Here is a 20148-nt window from a genome sequence, read left to right as displayed (position 1 = left end):
GCTGCAAAGCACATGGTTTTTAATTGTATGCCCCCTCAACAGTACTCTGAAAAGTACATAGAAATATTCTAAGGGCAACTTGAAAATGTAGGCCATGCAGCCAAACTTTAAAAAAGAATTGCTTTATTTAGCTGTCTCTTTATCTTTTGGGCTAACAGAGCACAACATAGTATATCTCTGTATTGCAAAACCATGTTGCAATTACAATTAGCTTATTTCACTACCAGCATTCCATACAGGTTGCTCACTCTCTTCTTTGATAATCATCAGTTGTTTGCAACTTGATAGTAACTTCCACATAATGATCTCTCAGTGGTTTTACAAACACTGTCAGTCCTCCATAAGCTTCATAAACACTGAAACATGAGCAGCTAAGTAGTCTTTTAATTATTTGATGGAAGCTGAGTAACTGAGAGCTTCACTGAACTTTATTATTATTATTTGAATTATCTGAAACACAATCAACAATAAGCAGAGGCCACATGTTGTTATTGATTGGCCTTGCTAAGCTGATACAAGTTTCCACCAGAGACCTAAGTATCAACCAGATATCAGTGTAATATGTACGCTGTTCCAAGTAGTGCTGTCTTTTGTGGTTCTGTAGGTGTTATGTCAGAAAGCTGCAGTTTTTCCCTATGAATTGCTAAGTTTTTCGAAATGGTTCCCAGTGCCCCGATGACAATGGGGACTACTGTTGCATTCTTCTTCCATAGTAGGGTGATTTCTATTGCCAGATCTATATATTTAATCATTTTTTCTTGTTTTTTTTCTTCGACTCTGGCATCCCCAGGAATTGCAGTGTCGATGATTCGGATTTCTCAATTTTCCACGACTGTTATGTCTGGTGTATTATGTTCAAGATGCCAATCAGTTTGAATTCTGAAATCCCACAAGATCTTGACTTGTTCATTTTGTAGCACCCTTTCCACCTGATGTTCCCATGAATTCTTTGATACTGGCAAGTTGTACTTTTTACATGATGACCAATGAATCAGCTTTGCGACCCTGTCATGTCTAGCTTTGTAGTCCGTCTGTGCAATTTTGCTGCATTCAGAGATAAGGTGGGACACAGTTTCATCTTTTTCCTGGCAAAGTCGACATTTTGGATTTTTACTGATTTTCTGAATTTTGGCTTTCATAACATTAGTTTGCAATGCTTGTTCTTGTGCTGCGAAGATCAAACCTTCAGTTTCTTTCTTGATTGTACCCAACCATGGGTACAACCATGCCCAAGCTAGGCTGTTGTCACTTTTTCCTTCAGTATTTTTTAGATGTTGCCCATGTAAGGGTTTGTTCTTCCAGCCATTTAATCTACTCTCAGACTGATGTATTGTCGAAGGCTTTCACGGCTGAGAGATCTCTGTCTTTTGGTGCTACACCTCTGAAGATGCCAGCCACAGCTGCTGGCGAAACATCAGGAACTACAATGCCAAGACCACGGCAATACAGCCCGGAAAACCCACAACAACCATTACTCTCAGACTGTTTCTTCTTGTATTCAGCTTTTGTTTTGGTTGTTTTTAATATGTTCTCTGTTTTCACAGCCTGAAGTAATTTTTCTGTACTTCTACTGCTGCAATCATTCAGGCCTCTCTTTTCTTCTTCCACTATCTGATGGACTTGTAACAGTTCTCTTCCACCAATTTTTCGTGGTAGATATAGCCTGTCAACATCCCTTTTTGGGTGTAAAGAGTGATGCATGTTCATTAGTTTTCACGTTTTTCAATCCAATTTTTCTAAATCGCTTTGTGTCCAATCTATTATTCCAGCTGGATATTTGATCACTGGAATTGCCCATGTATTTATGGCCTTGATTGTATTTCCACTATTTAATTTTGACTTCAGAATTTTTTGTACTCTCTTGATATATTCTTTCTGAGTCAGTTCTTTTACTTTCACATGCAGGAAGTTATCTAATTCTAATATTCCAAGATACGTATAATTTTCGTTTTTTGATAATGATTTCATATTGTCACCATTTTCAAGTTCTATTCCGTCAATATTTTTTACTTTCCCCCGCTGCACGGAGAGTTCTGCACATTTGTCTAAGACAAATTTCATTTGAGTATCATCGCTATACATTTTCACTGTATTAAGCAATGATTCAAGTTCAGTGGGACTCTTTGCATACAATTTCAAATCATCCATGTACAGGAGATGGTTTATTTTCCCAGCCTGATCAGAAATATAATAACCCATTTTTGTTTTCTCTAGGACCATTGTCAAGGGGATTAATGAGATGCTGAATAATAAAGGCAACAAGAAGTCCCCTATAAATAGTAATAGTAATAGTAATAGTAATAGTAATAGTAATAGTAATAGTAATAGTAATAGTAATAGTAATAGTAATAGTAATAGTAATAGTAATAGTAATAGTAATAGTAATAGTAATAAATGTATAAAACACAGGGGCCCTGAATCAGCTTCAAGCTACAAATCTGTGCCCTTTCATTTATTGCATATACTCACCTTTCTGTGTTGATGCGGACACATGTATGTTAACAAATTTAAGCCAGTGAGCTTTGATAGCTACTCCCTGGGAACTGTGGGAATGCTGTGTAATGTTGCTTGAGATCACATACATATATGAATTGTCTCATGGATTAGTTGATTAACTGCAGGCACATCTCATGTTCTGCATCTTGTTCGTCGCTGCTATTTTCCTTTCCCCTAGGTGTGAACTGACCTGACTAGGATTTGTTTTACTAAGCTTATTCCATGTGAAATATAATACACTTAAGTTTGTCTTACTTTCTACTTGTGGCACACAGTAGATACAAACTAATTTGTTACAACTGTTGAGTTAATGTCAAGAATCTTATCTCACTGTAGAATACGGCGCCTTTCTTTACAATTCTAGGATTGTGTGGATTTATTTGTATGATTATGACCTTGGTTAGTAATCATTTCAAATATATGCCCTGGTACCAAGCTGTTCTATTCTGGAATTGCAACACTATTTGAAAACAAATGCTACTGAAGGAATGAAAATGGAGCATGGTTCTTTAGTTTTTAAAGCTTCAGTTTCATGGGGATTATCTTTAAAGAGCTCAGCCATTTAACCTAATCCCCAGTTAAATGAAAGGGATTGCATTAAATGGAATCCCGCCTTTGGCCAACAGACACATAATTAGCAAATCTTTGTTTTGTGCCTGGCCCAAGACAAACATGAGTTTACTACATATGCATTAGACTCAGGGCCAAGCTACACATGACGAATGACACTTGAACAGCAAGTGTATTTCTCCCTGTTCACTTGCCCTCCACTCAATCCACTTGCCGTTCAAGTGTCATTCGTCATGTGTAGCTTGGCCCTCAGACCCCAAATATCATGTCCAGTCTCATTTAGAACTACGTATAATAATCCCCAAAAGTTCACTTCAACCACATTTCTCCAGGGATGTAGTTTGCGAAGTTGGAATGTGTACAGTTTTACTAGATTGGCAAAGGGGAACATACCAGCAACACCAAATGTAAGAAGAACTATAAATACTTTGAACTTCCCATGTAAACAATCAGTGAATGTAGTAACTAATGCCTTTTATAAGGAAAATGAATTGCACTCCAAAGACATTTACCTTTACAGCTACCAGTGGTCCAGAGAATACAAACATCCTTCCTGCCCTTGTAATGTTGCCTGCCCCTCACCCCTGCTGTACTGCTTTCCCAGTCTTTGGGAGAGGGTGAGAGTGAATATGGGTGCATAAAACAGCCATAGACTAAATCAGACACAGACTTACGCTGGCCCCTATGGTGCTGGGGCCTGAACCTGGGGTTTCCATCATTTCAAGAATGTGCCTGGCCACTGAGCCACAGTATCTCCCCAACAGAGGACAGAATGGAAGAAAATATAGACCAGAGAAGCTGCAGCTGCCATCTCCTCATACAGCAATAGGTTTAAAGGTAATCTCTGGGTTGAACCCAGAATTCCAAAAAAAAGGAAACTAGACACATGGAATGTTGCTGACACAATAGATACATCACTTGTTAAATCACTTTTGATCAGCTCATATTTTTATACAAATTACTGGGCTAGTATGATCTCAAGTACTCCAAATGAATTAAAATCCAGAAAAGCAGTCGTAGAATTAATAACACTGCAGTAGAAAAACCCTTCCTGAACTTAAAGCTAACTAGAGTGTTACATGGAGGTGACAGCTGACCATGTATATTGAGTGACTTCTACAATGCCATAGCAAATGCTCATCAGGAGAGATATTGGTGGCCTGATGAAGAACATGCAATCTGCACAATAAGCCATTGCAAACTGACAGGGTAACGTGGTAAAAGCTTCTAAAAGGAGAGAGATGACTGAAGACTTTTACTCTTCTAAAGATCCCTGCCAGCAACCATCCTATGTATCAAATCCTGTCTTGAAGGGTAAGCTAATCAAACTGTTGGCTAGGTTTTAATTCTTGTATCAACACTTAGAACATGTTCTTAAATACATTATAAAAGCAAAACTGTTAAGGAAGAGTCTATTGCCATATTTTAAGCAATACTCTGTACTTTAAATCACATTAACTGACTTGCATAGTATTTTTCTTAGTTTGCTTCCAGATGTGCTCTGCTCTTGCAAGATGCTGTGGGCTCCATTAGTGAAGCATATCTAAAATGCCAATAACAGTATTTCTTCAAAGAAGTAAGCACTTTGTGAAAAGTAACCAAATTTATTTCTTCATTGTGGCCTTGGGTAAACCACTCCTCTCAGCCCCAGCTCCCCAGTTGTATTGTGGGGATAAAACACTGACATTGTTATCACTCTGAGTGGGGCACTAAACTGTCTAGAAGAGTATATAAATGCAGTTATTGTGTATTATAAGAGTATATGTGCAGTTATTATCATTATCATTATCATTATCATTATCATTATCATTATCATTATCATTATCATTATCATTATCATTATTAATAGCAATTACTCTGAGTGGCTTACATCATTCTTTCATTTTATCCTCACAATAAGCCTGTCAGGTATGCATTTGATGAAGAGAACTGTGGTTCTCGAAAGCTTATGCTATAATAAAGTTGGTTAGTCTTAAAGGTGCTACTGGACTCTTTACTATTTTATAACTACAGACTAACATGGCTAACTCCTGTGGACCTGTGAAGTAGTTTCTGCTGAGAATGTGTGATTGCCTGGAGGTAATTGAGGCAGCTACAGAGTGTGGAATCTCCCATCTAGTTTGACACTCAGACCACTACATCACACTGGTTCCCTTGTGTAAACACACAGTTAAAGATGTTTGCCATAATCACCACACTTGCTTCCTCTTTCTTTTTCCTTTGTTGTCTATCCCACTGTGGAAATTCATGAAAAACTCTTTGGAACAGTAACCTGTTAATTTCCTCCTTGTGTTACTCCACAAAGCACTGGGTACAGGGATAAAGCTAATCAAATACACAAGCAAGTGTGCATAATATGCAGTCCAGGGACCACATGTGACTTACCCAGCCCACATTCCCTACCACTAATCTGGTGATTCAGCAAGTCTTGATGGACTCCTGGCTGGCTGTAGCAGCTTGACAGCATGAGGGCATCTGGATGCTGTTGATGCAGTGTCACATCAGAGATGGGTAACAAATGTTAAGCAAGCTGCTGAGAGGCACTAGTTCCTGGGTTAAATGCTAACAACAAAGCAAGGAGTCACGTTTTGAAGAATGAAACTATGTGGAGGTTGAAGGGATAAATTTCTGTCCCATCTCTACACAACACCAAGGCCAACTGAGGCTGCATGAGCCTGACATTTGCAATTTTTCTGAGGAACAGGATGGTGAGCCCCATCTTATCTGTTTGAGCCCTAAGTGTTCCATTCCAAACCCTGAAATTCATGGGACAAGGCCTGATGATGCCATGGGATGGGGCCTAGAGATGTCATACTTTCACAATATGGCCTGCTTAGTTACAATCAGGATTGATTCTGGCCTGTGGAACTGTTTGAGTTGTGTACATCTGACACAAAGGAAGTAAAAAAAATATTCATCCTTAGTGTTGGTCTTTTATTCATGAACAGAAAGAGCTGGCCAATGACTGCAGGCACATTGATAGAGCTTGATTATGTATTATCTGTCATCTATATACATACTTGCCGTCAACTGATAACTGACTTATGGTGACTGCAGTCAGGAGCTTTCAAGACCAGTGAGAAGCACAGGTGGTATCCCAGTGCCATTCTCTGCATTCTCTCCTGGTAGTCACCCACCCAAGTACCAACCCTGCTTAGCTTCTGAGATATGACTAGATCAGGCTATGCTGTTCCACCTTCCTTCTCATCTGCCATTGACTGTATCCATATTTAGTGATCACTCATTTGGCGGATACACAAGGGGACTGATTAGCAAACTAAATAGAAAAGAAAATGCCCTTGAAAAGAATAGAGATCAGGTAGTATGAAAAATACAGAAGTTAAACATTAGGAAGATAAACACAGTGATTTAAGTGTAAAGGTAAGCACTCAGTGCAAGCACTGAGTCATTACTGACCCATGGGAGGATGTCACATCATGACGTTTTCTTGGCAGACATAAACCTGGCAGGTCCTGGGAGGACCAAAGGAGTTTCTGAGTGATTGCAGGAGTTCTGGCTCAGTGGCTGACCCTGCCACTGAATCCCTGTTTACGGCTTCCATGACTTGACAATACCATTCACTCGTCATAGTGTTGCCTGTGAAGAAAGTGGTTCATGTTCACATTGAAAATGTGTTGGTCTTTTAAAAATTAAAAGCACATGAGGTTGCAACATGACAACATATCTAGAGAACAGAGATAAATCTCTGTCAGAGCTGGAGCTTGCATGTCTTGTTTTAATAAATATGCTACACATTCCTGATTGATATGGCTTTGAATCCTGATTCTAAAAATGCAGCTGGCTCCTATAATTTAAAACACTGATTGTAAGTACCTGATATAGGCTACTAATATAGTAAAAGAAAGATTAATTCTGAACTGACATCCTGTTATGGGAAGCTGTAGCCAGTTCAGGTTTAAAATCCACTAGTCCCTGGGCTAATTCAACAACTCCCTGCGTATGTGCTTTCTCTGTGGTAGCACCTCACCTCCCATGGAATGGCCTACCTGAGGAACTCAGGAAAGCTCCCACTCTCCTGGCTTTCCACAAACTATGCAAGTCTGAATTATTCAGGAGGGCTTTCTACACGGATTATAGGGTTATGTCATAAGAATTAAATCTAAGCGATACCTTGACAAGGGACAGGGACTATAGACTGAGTACTGTCTGCTGATGTAGATATGCTCCTACTGGGTAGTTTGACATTGCTAAAGATTTCATGTTAATTACTTATGCTTTAATTCAGAAAGATTTCATCTATGTGTTTGGTTTTTTGCTACTTGTCAAATTTGCCACTACCATACTTTGTTGATCTGTTTTCATTGAATGTCCTAATTATTGATCATATTGAATTTTTGCTCTGTGAATGTCCTAGCTATTGGTTATATTATATTCACTTGCAGTATGTAATCTGCCTTGGATCTTAGTGAAAAGGGGACTATAAATAGACAACAATAACAATAATTCCATTCAGAGGACTTGCCAAATTAGCTCAGTCCATTACACATACACTGTTGGCACATGCCCAGAAGATCGCACAAAACTCACGGCATAAAAGCATCTTCCCAGCACGATTTCCTGGCATGATCCCGTTTAATGGCCCTTTTTCTGATGTCATCAGGCCATTAAAGGGGATTGTGCCAGGAGATCGTGCTAGGAAGACACTTCATGCTGTGAGTTTGTGCGATCTCCTGGGGCGCATATGAAAATGGCCTTATACTCTAAATTAATTAATCTGGAATAACTACCTTCCTCTGATTTCCCCCAATTCCAATCTCTCAATAAGTAATGGAGGAGCCCTGTGGCGCAAAGTGGTAAGCTGCAGTACTGCAGCCCAAGCTCTGCTCACGACCTGAGTTCGATCCTGGCGGAAACCAGGTTCAAACAGCCGGCTCAAGGTTGACTCAGCCTTCCATCCTTCTGAGGTCGGTAAATGAGTACCCGGTTTCCTGGGGGTAAAGTGTAGATGACTGGGGAAGGCAATGGCAAACCACCCCGTAAAAAGTCTGCCAAGAAAACGTCATGATGTGACGTCCCCCTATGGGTCAGTAACGACTTGGTGCTTGCACAGGGGACTACCTTTACCTTTTACCTAATAAGTAATGAAGATTAGCAAGATTCAAGCCCAGTGACTAGACATGGGCACGATCCAAAAAAAATACCGATCAAGCTGTTCGTGGATCCACACTGGTGATGAGTCCAGATCACCGATTCACTCCGATCAAGTCCCGTTTCCGATCAGGGATCTGGGATCGGAGGGGCACCACACACCCAACACACACTTAGAGCAGATGGGGAAAAAAGTTTTTAACCCGGTGACAAGCCGCCTCCCCTCTGTAAGGGGACGTTCTCTCACACATACACATGCACACACTTAGAGCAGGGGGGGGGAGTTTTTAATCCTGCGACGAGCCGCCTCCCCTGAGGGGATGTTTTCTCTCTCACACACACATGCACGCACTTAGAGCAGAGGGGGAAAAAAAGTTTTTAACCTGTCCCTGCCGCCAAATAGAGAGAGAGAGAGAGACACACCCTGTCAACAAGTTTCAGCCAGCTTTTTAAAAAAAGCGGGGATAGAATCCCACCCAATTTTAAAAGCAAGCAGCCAGTCTTCCAAAAGCATATTTTAAACAGGAAGAAAGTAAAACCAGGATCCACACGGATCCTCGCAGATCCTATGGTTTTTTAAATAGGAAAAACACAAATGAAACATCAAATCACACACCAACTTCTTGCAAAAAGCAGGCACTGGGCTGAGAAGCCAGGAGGAGAGAGATATCTCTTTTCAGTTAACTCTTTCAGCACTGAACGAACTCAGGAGAGGAGCACAAAACAGCTTGATAGCTGCTCTCAAAGCAAGGGTTTTTTGAAAGAGTTAACACTGAGAAGAGCTTTTCCTCGCTAGGGGAAATATTATCAAGTTTCAAACAGAGCTCAGGCATTCCCCTGCCTCCGTTGCCAGGGGAACAAATTGTTGGCGCCTGAATGTCTAGCTTCCCGGTCCTATCACGATCGCCCCGGAGTCCCGACTGCTGGATCGTTTGCCGTGGAAGACAACGATCCACCAGGCCACGATTGGGAGATTGCCATTATCGTGGGGTTTTTTTTATCGTAATCCAGATCGTGCCCATCTCTACCCATGACACCTTAAAAACCAATGCGATTTTCCAGGGTATAAGCTTTTGAGAGTCAAGTTCCCTTCATCAGATTAGAATTCTCACTCTACCAACAACCAAAGAAAGAATTGGAGGGGGAATTCATAATGGCACTCCATAATGGCTAACCACACTGAAGACCAGTCTGCTTTTTCCAGCCCCTGTGTGGAACTCACTGCAAATGAAGTCTGGCAGCTTTTCCACACAACAGCTGCTTCCCACATGGGAGTCACCACCACATCAATGTCAACCTTTGTCAAGAATGTATATAGCTTGGTAACCCACTTCTAAGTAAAGGTCTAGGTATACAAAATGATCACTTTGGAAACATCACATGTTTTATGTGGTAATGTTTCCAAAGTGATCATTTTGTATACCTAGACAGAAAGGGGAGAACAAACTTCACCTGAAGTCAGGGTCTTGTTTATCTCATCTTTCCCAGGCAAAAACAATACTTTATTCCTTGGGAAAGAAGAGTACATTAAAATACGTATAACTAATTCTCTTAAGGCTAAATCCAGGCTGTTGAACCTTGAGAAAGTGGTGGTGGTGGCGGCACAATAATTGTTCAGTGCTGGGAGGTGGGGATGGAGGGAGGGTCTTCACAGGATTTTGCTCAGGGACTGAGTGTGGATTTTCCATGAGACAGAGGTATGGTCACCAGGTTTTTTTTTTGTTATTTATCTATTTATTTATATCTTGCCTTTCTTGCTGAGACTCAAGGCAGATTACATAGGGTAAGACAATGCAGTCAAATAGCCTCTGGGATCCACATATGCTAGCATCATCCCTTTAAAAAAAACAAAACCCTAGCTAGCATTGGGTTTTGCGAGAGCCTTTATTCATCCTTGCCAAACATGTTTTAACTTTCTGAAGATTTTGCAACCAGCACCACATAGCAAAATGATTGTGTAATTGATGAAGGCTGGTGTGCCTTTCTCTCTCTGGAACTCTCTCCCTCCCACCACAAAGGCTGATTCACTTCCTCCCTTGAAGTTTCTCTCACCTTTAAACTCTTCCTCTTTCGCTGTGAGTTGAGGATAGGCTTGCCAACAGCTATGCAGAAGACCATCCCCTCCTTTTTACAGAGACTCCATGCATGGAAATGAGTATCTAAAATTTATGATGACATGGAGGTAACTAATGTCACCTGGTAAATAACATTCCATTAAGACTCTATTAAAAAGACAAGACCCGTTTTTTCCAGGTAGTAGATAATCCTAGTTGAGGATGGGCTCCTATAACGTTTTTCTCTATTTGGCTGTATCGCCATTGCAAAATTTATACTGTGGTAAGTGCCACTACATTGGGATTTATTTGCACATGTCTATCTCATGGTAAATTATGGCCCTCTATGGATTTTAAACTACCGAGGGAACTTCCTGTAGCAGTTGAAACATAGGGTTTTTTTGCTTTGGGGAACATGTGATAGATGTGCACTTGTTGCAGTTAACCCTCTTCTGTCATTGCTGTTTGCTTGTCCTGGTCATGCGAAAGGAACACTGGGACACACACTACCTCTCAGCCACAAATATGGGAGGGTGGGTGTCTGGTTTGCCCTACAAGTAAAACAACAGGAAGAGGAGCAAACGCAACTGGAGCGGCACAATTAATGAAGAAACTGAAAACCAACTTAGCAAAAATATAGTCTAATAAAGCCAGTGAATGTGAAAATAAATATAGGTAAGCAAATAAGTCATATACATTACAGAGTGCACACAGGCACAAATAGAAAACAGAATAACGATAAATACAATGCAATGTAAGGGTGCACGCAGGCACTCCACTAAATATTATATGGAAAGAAGCAAGTAAGCAGCAGCAACCAATTCATACACAGATAAAGGGTGCACACAGGCACTCCACTAATTATAAAACATGCAGCAGCGGAGGATTCATCCTGATCATTCCATCCCACAACAGTGAAGGTGAATGTAGGGAATTAAATTTTAATTACTGAGGGCCAAGCTACACATGACGAATGACACTTGAACAGCAAGTGGATTGAGTGGAGGGCAAGTGAACAGGGAGAAATACACTTGCTGTTTAAGTGTCATTCGTCATGTGTAGCTTGGCCCTGAGAGAAAGCAGCCTGGATAAAGTTATGAGGACTGTCTTTTTCTGGTGACCAAGATATGGTGAGCCATGGGTTTGAGTATGAGAGGGGGTGAAGTTAAAGGAGCATAGTTTTCGCCAACAGTACCACAGTGAAGCATTTTACTGTGGTAGTATTACAGGACTGAAGTGCCATTGTCTCCTGATAGCAAGTGTGAATAACCAGCAATTTAATGTCTTGCAGTTATAGTCAGCATCAAATTTTATCTTCTGATGCATTATATCAGCCACCTCCTGTAGAAGGATGGAAAGATGTGTGTGTATGTATTTTAAAAAGAGAGAAGGATAGAGGGAAGGAAATAATTGTTGTCTGGGCTGAAGTACCCCCTCAACTTCTGGACTCTACCAGCTGCAGCATATTCTCAGCTGAATGACTGACTCAAATTGTATTCTCATTATCAAATTGGGTATGCTGAAAATGTAGGGAGAGAAGGAGTGGGATTGTATTGGTTGTTCCTTCACCTCGCCTCTAAATATTTTGATAATGATATAAACAAAACCCTACATAGGTTCAACTCTATGTGCAGTTGAGGACCTTGTATAGACTCTGAAGACAGAGGGCCAAGCTACACATGACGAATGACACTTGAATGGCAAGTGTATTTCTCCCTGTTCACTTGCCCTCCACTAAATCCACTTGCCGTTCAAGTGTCATTCGTCATGTGTAGCTTGGCCCAGAGTGATGTGGGTGTGTGTTGGGAGGGGGGATCACAGAGATGCATAGAAAATCTGTGCATTGCTTATTTGAGAAACTGGATCTATTCAATGGCTTGTTTTTTAATTATTTGTTTTAATACTGTGATATGGTTTTAATTATAAGCTGCCTCAAGCAGGACTCTGAAGATGTGCATAGAGGTATTCTAAATAAATATTGCCACTACACATCTAGACTGTTCTGTCCAAAAGAATGAGAGACTATGGCATGTAGTTCATCCCACCCATTACTGCTGTCAGCTCAACTAGGGGAGACAACTGTGTATGACTACTGGCTGTAGTGAAGCCTATTGAGCTGACTAGTCTTTTCCTGCCCCACACTTATCCTGCCTTGATGACAACCACATGTTTTAAAACTGCCCCTTGTCACCAAAGTCAGCCTTTGACATTCCTTTCTGCTCCTCCTTAGCTTGCTATGGATTGTGCCGCATACCAGCCTATATTAAGAGCGTGGAGACTGTTGGACTGTGGTCTCGTTTAGTCACTGCGGGTGATGCTATGACTTTTGCGCCTCAGCATCCTTAATTGCTGCCTTTAGAGTCACTCTTTTAAAGATAGGAAGATTGTTTAAAGAGAATGAAGACTTAGGATATATCTACACACAAATTTACGTAGATGTTATTCCAGATGAATCATCAGGGCTTCTCCCAATAAATCCTTAGAAAGGTGGTTTGAGAAGGGTATTGAGACTTCTTTTAGAGATCCCTAGCCCCCTTAGAGAACTCTAGTTCCCAGGGGACAGGGAATGACTGTTATACTTTGCTAGTCTAGATCTTTTTTTCTCTGTTCATCACATGTATCACATGAAATTCCTTACACTGGATGCAGAAGATAAAAACAAATTGAAGTCAAAACTGGACAATATCATATGGTTAAAAATTGCCTTGAATTGGAAGCCACGGAGACCTTAATATTTTTAAAATTATCCAGCCCCCTTCTACTTTTTCTGTCATTCCTACAACTTCTCCATTGCCACAGTTACTTTGACCTCCCCCCCTTATCTTGCCCTCAAAGACAACCACATGCTTCCAAAATCCCCCTCTCCACCAAAGTCAGCCTTTGGTCTGGCTTGATATCTATATAGATCATACTAAAAGAGCCAGTGTCGCATAGTGGTTAAAGGCTTGGACTAGGATCTGCAAAGACCCAGGTTTGAATGTCCACTCTGCCATGGAAGCTTGATGGAAAGCTTCCATTCTGCCATGGAAGCTTGGTGGGTGACCTTGGGCCAGTTACATGCTCTCAGCCTAACTTACCTCAAAGGATTGTTGGGAGGATAAAATGGAGGAGAGGAAATCATATGGGTCCTCTTCAGCGTAAATAAATAAATAAAAATAAATAAATAATACCAAGTACCTTCCATGATGGGGTTTCCTACAGAAGTGGGTGAAGTGCATGGGAAATAAGAACTACCCTCTTCTCTTCCATTCCTTGTTCTACCACCTACAAAATCTGCAATGGGAAACTGTATTTTTTAATTTTTTTAAAAAAAATTAATGCTAAACAAAAAAAGCAAACAAACAAAAAGAAAACAGTAAACAAAAACACGGTTAGCAAATCTATACATAGGCATCTATAAAAGATTTCCGAATATCTAGAAATGTCCATGTGCAATTGCCATCTATATATGATATGTTCAAATATTGGTAGGTTTATAAGGTCCTCTGGGAAACTGTATTTTTTAATAATTCAGATTTTTTTTAGAGACTGAGAATTCCCACAACATAAAGCAAGAATTTCCATGCAGCCTGTTAGAGAAGAAAAAAATAATCTCTGTAATTATTCCGTAACTTTTTATCCTTTTCTATTTTTTGTTTTTTGTTCTTTGAATCCTGTACACTTTCTCTGTTTAAGAGAAAGATGCAGTGAGAGGTTGTGTATATATGCCCTTTGTTATGGTGTGAACTAATTTATGAGTGCCCTTCATAGTAGTGGGGAAAGGGTCCTCATTGCACTTCTGCATGGGAGCTTCTCCCACATTCATGACGACTCAGGCCAGAAATGTGGAAGACATTCTTCTATGAGTAAGAGACTATGAGACGCAAAACAATCAATTGGCGGCTTGTGCAGGTTTTGTGGCTCCTGCTATTCTGCCTGTCACTTCAGCAGGTGATGATAGGACAAGAACGGGTTAAGATTATCTGATTCCTGAAAAAGTGCTGTTGTATCTGCAGAGTGTGAACATAAGGATGTAAGAAGAGCTCTCTATGAACAGAACAGCATCTAACTAGTTTAGTTTTCTAACAGAGATCAACTAGGTATTTCTAGGAAGTTGAAATGGAGCATAATTGTAATAGTCCTCCCCTGTTGATACTCCATGGTTTCCTCATGGTTGGGAAATGATGGCGCACCAGTCTGGATGCATCATCTTGCACTTACAGTGTATGTGAACAAGCACTTAACAAGCACTTGAATTCTGAACAACAGAAGTGTTGGTTGCCCCATCAGACATGACTAGTTTATATTTATTGTTTTCTGTGTACAGACTGAAAAGAGTTTCCTTACCTCTTGGCACTCAGCAAAGATTTCTGATGACCCAGTCTTTTCCCTGTCATCTGTCCTCAAACTGATTCCACTGGGAAGAATTGTTTTTTTAAAAAAATATATTACTTTTTCGTAACTCAGTAATGCAACAACCTCTATGCATATTGTCTCATTTCACAAATGAAAGCTGTTTTCTTGTTTCTAATCGTAAGTGACAATCACACAGCTGAGTTTTTCATGTATGCATATGTACTAGGAAGCCATGATTTGCAGTAAGCGCAAGAACACCAAGCGCGAGCATACTAGGTGGACATGGAGCAAACCCCATGCAGTCATCACTTGGTGAGCTGTACACTGGAATTTGGTCAAATCAGGTATGTCTGATTTCAGGGGTGCATGTTGGATTCCCTGAGTCAGTCTTTGGATTTGTCAAATTTGTCAAAGGCTCTATTACAGGCTTCTAAGCTCACGGCCTGTAAATCTGCTTAGGATGGCACTGGAAGACTAGCTTTATCCTCTTGAATGGTGAACTTTTGTTTCCTTTTTATGTAATGGGACAAGAAATAGTGAAAAGATTAGAAAAGGAAGCAAAGAAAAAGAGGAGGGGAGGGTGGTGAGAAACAGATGGAAAAGCATGTGAGAGACACTGACTACAGATAACAGGAGGACACCTAATGAAGGGAATGTGTTCTGAACAGAGAAGACCGGCTTTCAACTTCACTCTGAGTTCATTCAGCAATCAGATGGGAGCGGGGAGGGACCCTTTTGCAAGCTCTCTAAAAGATTTTTTCCCTGACATTTCCACTAGGCTGAGGAGAACGCAGAGGTGGAAGAGGCAAGGGGGGGAGAGTGGGATAGGGGGCTTAGAGAAACAAAAGGAAACCAGCTGTAGAACTTCCTGAGCAGGGAAAGAAAGAGTGGGACAGAGAGAGCGAAAGAGCACGACTGAGCGTGCACTAACAACTAACAAGATTATCTAAAAAAGCAGGGCGAGAGAGGGGGAGAAAAAGGAGGTTTGGCAGCAGGAATTCTGAGGCTGCCCTGATTCATTTCCACCCACCATGACCAGTGCAATCTTGAGACGGAATTCTAGTAAACAGGGTTTGCAGAATCTCATAAGGTAAGTCTTTACCTGTCCGCGGGGGAGGGGGGAAAGACACCAAAAGCGATTTCTTTGTTTACATGAAGCTCAGATGGAGCTAATTCCTTGCTTCAAAAGCTCTTTTTACACTCGCTAAATGATGTTTTGTACTCTCTGCAGGGAGGAGCAGATTTATACACATATTTAGACATTGATAAAGAAAGCAGCCACATCCTTTTGAGGGCTGGGAATTTCAGGTTGTGGATACATTCATTCTGAGAGGAAGAGTGGGAATTTGTTGGATGAGAAGGGGTCTGAATTTATTAATGGGTTTTCCAGAAGCACAAACTGAAAATCACAACTCAGAACTAAATGTTAGGATGCACTTTAACACTCTGCCTAAATCTTCTGGGTTTGTTGCCTGGCATTTGATGTGAACATCTTGATTGGCGAGAGAAGCTTGAGCAGTTCTAATTTTTAAAAAAAGTTTAGATGGAGGATTTTGGGGAGGGGGATAGTGGGTAACTAGCATAATTTGAAATACTGTTAAGCTGATTTTATAAATGGAACCCAGAATATCATTAACTAGCATGAGTTACTTCTATACACAGAAGTGGAGTCCCTAGAGATCCTTTCTGTACAATGACGTATTGTCTGTTTTCTTTTCATCAGTAAAAAGGTGAATGGAAATCTCTATTGGGGGACTCACTTCCCCTGGAAAAGAAGAGTGCATTGAAATATGTATAACTAATTTTCTTAAGGCTAAATCCAGGCTGTTGAACCCTGGGAAAGTGGTGGTGGTGGTGGTGGTACAATAATTATAGTGTCCATTGAACCACAGGTTGGACAGATAACAACAACAGAGATCCCCTGGTCAGTATTCATATTAACTTGTGGATTTCTTTGCAAACAATTAATATGTTACATTGTCTACAGCTAAGAATGAATTAAGAAAAGATGGCTAGATGACAGATTTAGTGAACATATCAAGGAGTGCTTGGACAAATCTGAAAAAAGCATTTCCATGTGGTATGCCTGTACATTTTGCATTGGCTGATCAATGCTATAAATTAAAGCAGATTCAGCAGTGTTTTTGAGTACTACAATGTATTGGTTTGAATGGTTCTGAAATAAAGAATAACTTCTATCACACAAATAACAACAACAACAACAACATTCGATTTATATACTGCCCTTCTGGACAACTTAATGCCCACTCAGAACAGTTTACAAAGTATGCCATTATTATCCCCACAACAAAACACCCTGTGAGGTGGGTGGGGTTGAGAGAGCTCCAGAGAGCTGTGACTAGCCCAAGGTCACCCAGCTGGCTTCAAGTGGAGGAGTGGGGAATCAAACCTGGCTCTCCAGATTAGAGTCCCACACTCTTAACCACTACACCAAACTGGCTCTACACCAAACCCCCCTTAAAACATACACCATATAGAGGCAAAAGAGATGATCACGTATGGTGCAATCAGTACTTAAAAAGTCCCCGTGATGGCTCTTAGCTTATATGGCAAACCTTTGTCTATCACAGCTTACCATTGTCAGAAAGCTTTGGTCATATGGTAAGCTGTGTCATTTGCCCCACCTCCCACAAGTGACCAGCTTCCCCATGCAGTAAGGGCCACCAGGTAGAATGTTTTTATATTATGGGCAGTGAGTAAGAAAACAGACATCCTTCTCCCTTCCTCAAACATGGAATATACACATTCAATAAACCTCTATACAGTGTGGTCACAATACTGATCAAATTGAGGGGCAATAGGGATGTCAAATAATTGCAAAAATTAAAGAATAGGAGCATATTTGTACAAGTCAGTAGAAACGGCACTGGATTAAAACTGTGGGCAAATCTGAAGACAAATGGTAACCACAACAACTGCTGCTGAAGTAAAATCTGATGTCATTATTCCTAGAAAATATACACCCTTAAGTCTTCTTTGTCGTGTCTTACAAATAGTCTTGGTACTCGTCTCTATGAAATGTAGGGGCTATTATCCTGTTCAAAGAAGGACTGCCAACTCCAGTTTGGGAAATTCCTGAAGATTTGGGAGCAGTGCCTGAGGAGGAGGATGTCTGAGAGGGGAAGGAGTTCCATGGGGATGTGATGGCCTAGAATCCACCCTCCAAAGCTGCCATTTTCTCCAAGGGAACTGATCTGTGGGAGATTCCAGTCCCTACCTGGAAGTTGACAACGTAGTTCCAAGGTGCAGACTCTATAGCCCATATTCTAAAATAATCTCAGTGAAGTTACTGGGTTTAGGTACCTTAAGCCTTGGAGAATAAGTTTCTGTTCCGATTTCTTTTCCTACCAATGGTAGGACTCTGTCCCTAGATAATGCAAGAACTTCTATCTTTTTAAGTATAAAGCAAAACAGACCAATTCTGAGATGCAGTGTCCAACTGTACTGGAAATCCTCAAACTGATTTCAAATGAGTGTTATATTAACATATGACCAGTAATCCATTCTCCCCTTTTTTAAAAAGACAAATGGATTCGTATTCTTCTTTGATTTGCGAGAGTTTTAACATTTTTACAGTGAAGGATATAGTCCAAAAATATTAGGTCTAAATCACTCAGCTGGTGCTTATGTGTTTAATTCTTATTGATTTCATTGAGATTTTTCCATTCACAACTATCTCTGGATAGCATTCAATGATGTATTTTTAAGGGAGTTTTTTAAATGGTAGATAGTGAAAAGAATCTAAAGTGTGTAAGAAAAGCCCTTCCCTCAGCATGGGGCACATGAAGCTACTATATTGCCTGGAATTTCATTTTGGAATAACACCAGTCGCTGTTAGTCTGGGATGTTTGAATAATTTCCAAGCATAATGGGGTCATCAAATACAATTCTAACGCTTTTAGAAATACCAGTCACTAGGCTTAGGAAACTGGGCAGCACTGGGTGATGGTGGCAAGGTGGTAAAACAATACTACCTCAGTTTTCAGCAAAATGCGAAGATGAATAGAAACGTCCTCTGTGGAGAATAATGCTGCAAGTCCTTTGCAAGTAAATGACAAATCATGAGGCAAACCATCTACTTCATCAGGCAGCAGCACAGGTACTTTCCTTTATTCTCAAGCACATCCAGTTGATAGTATGACAAAACACTATAGGAGTAGGAACTACAAAGCTGGATGTTTATTTATTCACTATTATTGGTTGAAGCCCTAATATGCTACCATATTCGAGTCATTTTTGTAGTTCGAGTGTATTTGGGTGTAATTTGAGTGCAATTCAAGTGTATTTTGTCTTGTGTGGTTTGACCCTTAGGCCTGGCTTAACAGTGATGCTAAGTGTGCTAAAAAAAACCCTCTACCTATACAGAATTCCAAATGATTAACCAACTGCATCTCCAAAGTGGAGGGAGAGTAAATTGTTCCATCTGATTTGTGCTCATTCTATTCCGTGTTTTTTAAATTCTGGTTGCATGCAACCCCACACAACTTTTTAAAAAAAAAAAAATGCCTGGCATCATTTTAAAATGGGGCCTTATAGTTATGCTGGAACACAGGGAAAGAAGCAGCTTGTTATGCCTCTTAGAACTGATTCACATGTGAGTATCTATCACTTGATGATGGCAGCATGAAATGCTATTACATATACATGGATAAGCCTCACAGATAAAACTCACCCAAACATCACTGCTTTCCAATATTCAAGATGTTCAAAAGGAAGTACTATTTTACTCAATGAATAACTGAGAGAGGAATCCTAAGGTCTACTCAGAACATATAATAGGGATTACTCCGACAAAAATGTTCTTAGGAGTTCACTGTTCACTGACAAGCAATATAATGATGGGCACAAGCATAGAAAGGGATTAGACAGATTCATGGAGGATAGGTCCATCATGACCTATCCTTTTAGTCATGGTGACTAAAAGAAACCCCTACATCCAGAAATAGTAAATCTCTGAACACCAGAGCTAGGAAGCAATATCAGGGGAAGGCCTTAGCATCTATCCCTTGTTTGTTGCTAAGCCAGTTGGCCACTGTGTTTAACAAGATGCTGGACTAGATGGACCACTGATTTGATCCCAGACATGATGGAGTAGCTCTAGGAATTGATTCACCAGAAACTCTATGGGTTTCCTATAGATTTTCCAGAAAACCATGGAGTTTCCTGTGATACCTAGTGCTATTTTACTTCTGAGTTTTCCCCTGATGTGACTTCATGCTTCAGGTGCCAGTGAGATTTTTAAAAATCCTCTCCCTTCCAAGCAGCAGTGGGCAACAGGAGATTGGAGTAGGAGAATGCCCTGCTTAGAGATACTTTTGACATGACTTTTTAAAGAAGAGACCCACACCTATTTCTTAAGATGCATGCAGATATCATGTATGAAATATAACATACACTTATTTTCTAGGGAAGCTGCAGATTTTCTATATGACATTTTGAAATTTTGCCAAATGCACTGCTCTTCTGGAATGAAGCAGACATGTTGTCCTTTCTGTGCTATACTTGCAAGCAGCTGGAAACATAAGTGTTCATCTTCATCTTAAAAAGCCTGTTTTTATATCAG

General features: G+C 40.4%; 1 protein-coding gene across 2 annotated transcripts in view; it reads left to right on the top strand.

Annotated features, from left to right (window-relative positions):
• LSP1 (lymphocyte specific protein 1) overlaps nt 1-20148 on the top strand; it is a 116457-nt gene that overhangs the window by 30972 nt on the left and 65337 nt on the right. The window contains exon 1 of one of the 2 annotated variants that reach the window (XM_054970758.1): nt 15381-15654. The exons of the other annotated variant lie outside the window; for it this stretch is intronic. Within the exon in view, the coding sequence (XP_054826733.1) occupies nt 15596-15654 (59 nt within the window). The 5' untranslated portion in view covers nt 15381-15595. Of the gene's footprint in view, nt 1-15380; nt 15655-20148 lie in introns of those variants that run through there. 2 annotated transcript variants of the gene reach the window in all.

The sequence above is a fragment of the Eublepharis macularius genome, chromosome 2 (genome assembly GCF_028583425.1).
Source record: "Eublepharis macularius isolate TG4126 chromosome 2, MPM_Emac_v1.0, whole genome shotgun sequence".
NCBI lineage: Eukaryota > Metazoa > Chordata > Lepidosauria > Squamata > Eublepharidae > Eublepharis > Eublepharis macularius.
This window is presented reverse-complemented; position numbering and strand designations above follow the sequence as displayed.